Below are 8,752 nucleotides of genomic sequence, written 5' to 3'. Positions count from 1 at the left end.
ACAGTTTGGACAGGACCCTTTTCTATTCTAACATGACAATGCCTCTGTGTATAAGGCAAGGTTAACAAATAAATTATTGATTCGGTTAGTGTGGAAGAACTTGACTGGTGTGCATAAAGCCAAGTCCCAATCCCAGCTGAACACGTCTGGTGTGACTTTAAATGCAGATCTTGAGCCAAAAACATCTTCACCAAACACCAATGATTTGTACATACACTATATGGACAAAAGTATTGGGACTAGGGTTGTGATGGTGAGGAAATTTTCCCACCGGTTAATCATCTGACTCCTGCTCCGTGGTGCACTGTCGTTCGCGCACGCTTCGGCACGCTGCATTGAGCGTTTAGTTTTTAAAAGTGTCTGTCCTCTAACTGAACTAGGCTAAATTATTTTTGTTTCTATAAAAAAATCAAAACGACGGTGGGGGGCGGTGCCGCGGTAGGCAAATGATGTAACCGGTGTTGCGGCTTAACACCGTTATAACCAAAAACACGATCTATCGCAGCAAGCCTAATTGGGACGCCCCCTTCTATAGAACAGAAAAAGGCACTTCCAAAACTGTGGCAATAAAGATGGAAACATAATTCATGTATTTCAAAATTGTATTTCCATCTCTGTTGCAACAGTTTTGGAAGTGTCTACAATTACTGTACCCATATGTACAAGTCATTGGTGTTTGGTGACAAGTTTTTGGCTCAAGGTCTGCATTTAAAGCAATTAATTTAAATTTAAATCAATAATTTCTTTTTGAACCTTACCTGTCCAAACTGTTGCTATAAAATTAAAGCACGCAATTCCCTAGAATATCATTATATGCTTAAACATTAAGATTTGCACTCATGAAAATTACTAAAGTAGTCAATCCTGTTCATTAGAAGGTGGTGTCCCAGTACTTCTGGCAATATCGTGTTTATATATTAAATCTTAAAATTATTATGATTTTTTTTTTTTTATCTTACATATTGTATTGAGCACTAATTTTCTTGAGCACTAAATCAGCATTATTAGAATGATGATGTGACACTGAAGACTGGAGTAATGGCTGCTGAAAAAAATTCAGCTTTACCATCACAAGAACATTTAAAAAACATTTTTTATTAAAATAGAAAGCAGTTATTGTAAATTGGTATAATATTTCAAACTGTTACTTTATTTTTGTCAAATAAATGCAGCCTTGATGAGCATAAGAGATGTCTTTCAAAAACATTTAAAAGTCATAATTACTCCAAACTTTTGATTAGTAGTGTATATTAAGGAAAAATACATATTTCTATTACTGTTTCACAAATTTTCTCATATTCCTTCTATTCCTTTCAAAAACTCCAAAGAATCAGCCAAATGTGTACAACACATCACACCACCAACAATAGAATTTCATGTGAACTATGCTTAATCCATGTAAGCCTAGTCTGTGAGTCAAAGCAAACATCCTGGCCTTTTCAGCACTGCCATTGTGTAATGGACTGTTCACATTGATGATTCATTAGCGTCAGTGAGTGTCCAGTGTCTGTCCATGTGATGAGAGCCTTACTCAAATGAGGCTCCAGGTTTGACTGAGCAGATGTGTGGTTTCCTGGACAGGATAAAAAGAAAGGTCTTAGTCCCTCTACCACACTAACAGAAAGCATCATGTGAGCAGCTCTTTCTGAGGGCATCATAAAGACCCAGATTCCCTCAAGCTCTCTATGAAACAGTGTGTATTAATAGCTGTGCTCGGGTCAGATGGGGCCGTTCATGATTTCAAAGGCATGTCTGATGGCAGTATGGACACTCACACTTGCCATTCGCTCTGTTCATTGATAATTGATCAGTTATTGATGATTGTTAATGTGACATTAAAAAATGTTTGCACACTGTTTCCTAAATGGCAGTGGCTCTTTAAGCAAATCCTATTGTGTTTAACCTGCATTTACTTATTTATTTTTGTGGTAGTGGCGAGGATTCTCTCGATGGCCTTATGAGAGACAGATGTCCCCTGACCCCTTCGCAGTCCCCACGGAAACGGACCACCAGCCAAAGCAAAACGGAGCCTCCACTTCTGAGGACGAATAAGAGGACAATCTACACCGCAGGCCGTCCACCCTGGTACAATGTTACTGGGACCACCTTTAAAGAAGCTTTTGTAATAGGTATGACATTTGTGCATATCTTCTATTTGATCACTACAAATCAGTCTTATTATGTAAAGTGCAGTGAATTATTACATTTGATAACAGCTTATGAAAACATTGCACAATAAGACGTTTATCAAGAAAGTTAAGTGTATATAATTTAGGTTTCATATTGTTTTAATACTTCACTCATAAGAGACTAAGAGATTAGTCAATTGGACAGTAATTGAATAAAGCAGCAGACTAATACAGAATAAATGATTTTATTATAAGTTTGCAGAATATTGACATTGCTTTCTCTAAATTTGAGGCATGAACTACGCACTACTGTTCAAAAGTTTGGGGTCAGTAAGATTTTATCAAAGTTATTTTATTTTTTTTAAATAAGTAGTCTCTTATGATCACCAAGGCTGCAGTTAATTAATTAAAAAATACTGTAAAAACGGTAATATTAGTGGAATATCATTACAATTTAAAATAACTGTTTTAATATTTTAATATTTTAAAATGTAATTTATTCCTGTGATGGCAAAGCTACTCCAGTCTTCGGTGTAACATTATCCTTCATAAATCATTCTAATATACTTATAATAATGTGCATTTCGTATTATAAATATTGAAAACATTTGTACTGCTTTTTGTGGAAAATGTGTTTTTTTTTTGATGAATAGAAAGTAGAAACATGATTTGATTTCTGAAATAGGAATATTTTGTAAAATTACTGTCACTTTTGTTTCATTTATTATGACCTTGCTAAATAAAAGTATACATTTCTTGGAAAAAATAAAAATCATATTGACCCCAAACTTTGAACTAGTTTATATATCTTAAAGCGAGGTTTAAATCTTTTGTGAAACTTTTTGTATTGAATGCCTGAAGGCTTACACTTTTGTGGTGTGTGAGAACATGAGCTCTGTCAGGACTGTGCTCTTGAGGTCATTAGTATGCAATCCATTGCTCACAAAGAGCCTGTCATATGGGTTACAATTTCACACTTGGATGTGCTCCAGTCAATTATTCCTGTAAAAAAAAAAAAAAGTGTGGTGTGGCTGTCGTCCCTGCTCGCTCAGTCAGAGAGAAACTAATAAATCCACCCAAGTGGAATGATCTTCCTTTAACAAAGGTCAGAGGAACAGGGAGGCGAGAGAGGACGTAACAACACTGAAGCAGTTTTAAGTAACTTTAGTCCATATAGCAACAAGAAGCTTTTTCGTTGTTCCCATTGGTGGTGAATCTTATTTTATATGGTGTTTTCTTAATGGCCTTTTATTCTGGAAACCTATGTGATACTTAAAACTTTAGTATCTGAAAATGTAGTGGTCAGCATAATGTCTCACATGACTGGCTTTACAGTCAGACGAGTTGTATAATCTGTTTTTCTTGTCTGATGAGTAGACTTTATTTTTTGATATATCCCTTATTACTTTTAAGGTTGAAAAGAATTTATTAACCTTATATATGAGCTTTATTTATTATAATAGAATATTGAGAGTGGCTCTGAAGTAATATTGTAAATTGCAATGAATCTGTAACCGTATTATTTTTTTTTTCATATATTTTTGGGTATTTACTTAACAGCCACTTTTTAATGAAAACGTTACCTTGATAAAATTCATGACTAAATTCAAGTTTATGTTAATTATGTCTGTCTGTCTGTCTGTCTGTGTCATAATTAATGCATTGAATATTGCCAATTTTCCAATGCTTTTTGTGGGTATTTTCTGATTGAACAGATTCTGGTAATTTATTACATGATCTTGATATATTATATTATTATATTATATTATATTATATTATATTATATTATTAAAGCAATAAGCCCCAAGAATGATAATTATTTATAAGAATTTACAACAGCTCCGCTTTGCATCATGCCTAACAACGACCCTTAGCTGTTATAAATTCACTGTAAACCACGGCTTCACGGGGCTTATTGCTTTTATAAAACGGTTATTCCATATACGTAGTTAGGTTTCACAAAATAAAACAGAGCAAATAAAGTGTAATGATATTAATAAAAACAGTATTCTTCCATCAAACAATGTAGCTCCTCAGAAACAGTTGTGGTTGCTACAAAGTGGTTGCCGAGCAACACACAAACATAAACAAAGGTGTGTGTTACTTTGTAGAGTAATTTACAACAGCTTCGAACGCGGCTCAGCCAATCAGAATCAAGGACCAGAGCTATCCGTTTTATCCACCTTTTTCTTCAACGCGGAAGTAAGCTTATGGGTGAGACTTCCGGTTCATTAGCCGCTATAGGTAAATAACGAGGAGAATAACAACGTGTAGTAAACGGTAAAACGGTTTGCACTATAAACCAGTGTGTTCATAATTAAGATAATACATTACAATAATATGATAAGACACACCAACTTTCAATATCAAGCAGCAAAACGAACTGTTTTGTTCAGCTAATAATAGCTGGACGGAGTGGACGCAGATGAGACCGGAAGCCAGACCCATAGAATTTACAAATGGCCGTGCCCATTTTTACGACAAGAAAAAGGTGGATATATTATATTATATTATATTATATTATGTTATTCAGTGGTTCTGAAGTAATATTATAAATCACAATGTAAATCAAATCTAAAACCTTATTTTTTTTAAACCTTGATAAAAATTAATACTTTGTCTTATGTGTACATTTCTTAACCTTTCAAATGTTACTTTAACATAGCAGCAAAATTCATGATTGTTGTGAAAATAGAAGTTTGTAAATATTGACTTTTTGTGCATTTGAACAAGCTGCAGCTTCTGTTGTGTCCTGCAGGTCTGTGTGGAGGAAGTGCCTCTGGGAAAACCACCGTGGCCAATAAGATCATAGAGGCTCTTGATGTTCCTTGGGTTGTTCTGCTCTCTATGGACTCTTTCTACAAGGTACTTCACAACTGAGTTAAAGAAGACCCAGCCTGAATACATCTGCTTTGAACTTCCTGTCCTTTTTAGGGAGGAATTTCACTCCAAATCCAATGACTTGTTTCATCAGTGGTATTAGGGTTGGGCGATGTCTACCAAATTGGCATCGGACGATGTCTACAGTAAAACATTGTGATGGACGATGACATCGGGGGGCGGGGTTAGGGGTGTGCCCGAAGCATGAAACAAATAACGCTTTATACGGAGCCACTAAAAGGTTAGCCGCTTGCTAGTGGTAGCCTGTTGCATTATATTACAAGAAGTTCACTTACCACATACACAGAGTAAGGAGAAATGTCTGATAGAATGATGGCGAATGATTTGCAGATCCTGAGCACCAATGACAAACATCTAATCTTGTCAAATGTGTGGTAAGTACTGCCGCTCCATAGTATAGAGTCCTTGTGATCGCGAATCTCGAAAGTGAAAGTAAAATGAGAGCGTGCAATCGAAAGCGGTTTCAATAGCTGCTCCCTGATGCCCGCAATTTATATACAGTCGCCCAATACTTACCCAACGATATAATTGTGAGAAAAAGTATTGAAATATTTTTTTTATCCTCCCATCTCGTAGGCTATTTATTCCCTTTAGGGTTTCCATAGTACACTTAATTTCCTTTCCGATCACGGAACTGGGATGTGGCGTATTGCGGGAGAGGGGGAGGGGGAATCACGATGTCAGCTTAACATCGTGATGTCTGTCAGCCATCGGCGATGAACGATGGCATCGTCTATCGGCCCAACCCTGAGTGGTATTATTGCATTTGCAGACCACTGTAACATTAAAGTACTTCAAATGAAACTTCTTCATGTGTTGAAACCATTGAAGCATTAATATCATTTGCTCTTGCCCCTGTTGGATGAGCTGAAACCCTGTAGGATCTACTCATCAATCCTTATTTGATTTAATGGCATATCCTCCAGCTTATTAGTGGTCTAATTAAGTGGTTCAATCAGTCAATCTGTTTCTCTCTATGGTGGAAAGTCTACAGGGCACTTTTATTGAATAGTACCCTTTTTTGTTATTGCCAACCTTAACATTTCTGCACCACTGAAAAAGTGTAATCTTTACTGTAATCTTATTTCAACTGTCTTGCAGGTTTTGAGTAAAGAGGAGCAGGAGTTGGCGGCAAGAAATGAGTACAACTTTGATCATCCTGATGCCTTTGATTTTGAACTGCTGGTAACTGTGTTGAGAAAACTGAAAAAGGGCAAAAGCATAAAAGTGCCAGTGTACGACTTCACCAGTCACAGTCGTCGCAAGGAGTGGGTAAGCCTGTGTGTGATTGTCTGGCTAGTATGCATGAGCCTGTATAGATGCCTTACTACCTTGTTTTCTCCTCCAGAATAAAGCTATGTAGTTTCTGCATCCCTAGCTTTACCAAGCAAAATTGCAAAAAATAGTTTGGATGCTCGAAACATTGCGTCTCAGGAGAAATAAACCTACAAACAGTTTACTTACAGTTGTTGTATGTTTTTAGCATAGAAAAATACTTTGGAGTAAAAAAGGTCTTTGCACAGTCTGAAATTCTCGGCTGAAATTTTTGCATGTTAAAAAATAAATATGACCTCACGTTGTGTCAATCATGTTTACACACTGCCTCCAAAAGTTTCGTCCAACATAAAAAAATTCGGATCAGGTTCGCTTTTCTGTGATTTCGCATCCGTAGCAAGCATTTTGATAGGAAAGAATGACGAATGTAAAAAATACTTATGTAGTAATTGTATTTATGTAATGGCAATGATACCTGTGTAATAACAGTAAATTATTCATAATTACATGCAACTAACCCTAACCCTATGGTAAGTACATATTAATTAAAATTACTCATTACTTTAAACTGTAACAAGGCAACTGTAAAATAAAGTGTAACCTACTTTAGCTTTAAATGTGATGCAGCAATGCAAATGTAATTACGGTGTATGTTCTAGTAATGACCTGTAATGCTTTTTTGCTGTATTAATTAAATAGACTGTTGCACAATATGGCACGAGAACATTACAATCAGATTACCATTTAATATAATTGAGAAATTGTGAACATTTAACCTTCTTTTTTTTTTACTGTGAATTAATGTTAGATTAATTTACTTTCTTAACCTAATTATTATATGGTTATTATCTCTTTATAGATTTAATTTAACTCCAAAACCCAACACTTTTATAAAGCTGTCAAATTACACTCTTGCATTGTTAACTGAGAACAATGTTTATGGTTGTTTTTATTCTTTATAGGCAATTTGCAATTTCATGCCTGAGAAGAACAGTAGCAGTAACTACAGTTACTTTAGACATGGTATTTATGATTCTTTAGGAGCTGCACTGCTTTTATTATCTTCCTAAAATTTAAGGTGCAGAAGGTTTTTCCTCTGTATTTAAATGGGTTGTAATGTTAATGAGCGATAAAGGGAGATCTCTGGCTCTGTGGCGTATACAGGCCACTCGTGCTGCTGATCAATACCGAATGAGTGGCCATTGACGGGAAGCCTCATGGTAGTGCATCTGTCTTAATGGGATCATGACACCATCAGGGTTCCCCTCATTCTGAAGAAGGGGAGCATGGAGGAAATGCATCACCACACACTTCGACAGTCTCTCCCTACACTGCCTCAGTTTATTAACATCATATTTGAAGTGAAAAATAGTATAAGGCATTTTCTGGGCACTTTGTGTACATTATTTTTGTGTAATTTAAAGAAAGATTTTTTTTTTACAGAAATTCTTTATGCTATAATTAATTAATTAATTGACTATTTCAGTAATGCATTTGTACTTTTTCTGATAATTCATTATTTTATTTTAGATTAGACTGTAACATCACATTTTCATATGTTGTTTTTTTTCCTAGTCCTTTACTGTTCTCTGTTTATGTTCCTCTCTTCAGAAAACTGTCTATGGGGCCAACGTTGTGATATTTGAGGGAATCTTGGCTTTTGCCAACAAGGAGCTTTTAAAGGTAAGCCACATATTGTCACACTGGACATTATATAAAAGTCTCAGCTGTCACCTTTAACTGTGGTTTATAATACCACAAAGGGCTTTCAGTAAAAGATAGAAAGAGAGGAAGAATAATGGAAAGCTTCATAGCCTGAAATATAGAAGAGCATCATGGGAGTCATAAAGCAGAGAGGGAAAAATGGAGGTGTAAAAGATAAGGTCAAATGAAAAGAAAGATAGCTTTGTAATAGGGATGCACCGATACCACTTTTTCCAGTACTCGCCCGATACCAATACTTTTATTTTTGGTACTTGCCGATTATTATATTATAAAAAATTATATCTGGTCTCTGAATAATTTTTGTTTTGACTGTATATCCTTTGGTTATTTCCACACTTAATTATGGCCATTAAAATGTATTTTACAAGTTTTTGTTACTTTCACTGTTCATTTTTTTTTTGCTCTATGGTACATCATCTTTAATTTAATAGCAATAGAGCTGCTCCATTGCAGCGGCTTAGTACTGTAATCACGCGCTTTACTGTAATAATGCAGGGAACCACTCGTTATAAATCTCCTAAGCCTAGCGCATTTCACACAGGCTGCTAGATTCACTTTCGCCAGAAAGTCGTGTATGCCTGAGGTTGAAAATAAATTGTTTATAGTGAATACCCCTATAAATGGTCTTATTTTTACAATTTAGTTTTAAATCAAAATGATGCGTGTGCTAAGTGAGTGAACATCAAAGATCACACAACAGAAGTGCGCGCACCCCTCTGTCT

The 8,752-nt window shown here is 35.6% G+C and overlaps 1 protein-coding gene across 2 annotated transcripts in view; it reads left to right on the top strand.

The window, feature by feature from the left end:
* The window catches only part of LOC107676254 (uridine-cytidine kinase-like 1), a 27,887-nt gene that overhangs the window by 1,022 nt on the left and 18,113 nt on the right, over positions 1-8,752 (top strand). For both annotated transcript variants that reach the window (XM_016470774.1, XM_016470775.1), the window contains exons 2-5: positions 1,933-2,129; positions 4,888-4,994; positions 6,132-6,302; positions 7,917-7,988. In XM_016470774.1, coding sequence (XP_016326260.1) covers positions 1,933-2,129; positions 4,888-4,994; positions 6,132-6,302; positions 7,917-7,988 — 547 coding nt within the window. The remainder of the gene's footprint in view (positions 1-1,932; positions 2,130-4,887; positions 4,995-6,131; positions 6,303-7,916; positions 7,989-8,752) is intronic.

Source organism: Sinocyclocheilus anshuiensis, unplaced genomic scaffold (genome assembly GCF_001515605.1).
Source record: "Sinocyclocheilus anshuiensis isolate Anshui unplaced genomic scaffold, SAMN03320099.WGS_v1.1 scaffold2322, whole genome shotgun sequence".
NCBI classification, from domain to species: domain Eukaryota; kingdom Metazoa; phylum Chordata; class Actinopteri; order Cypriniformes; family Cyprinidae; genus Sinocyclocheilus; species Sinocyclocheilus anshuiensis.
This window is presented reverse-complemented; position numbering and strand designations above follow the sequence as displayed.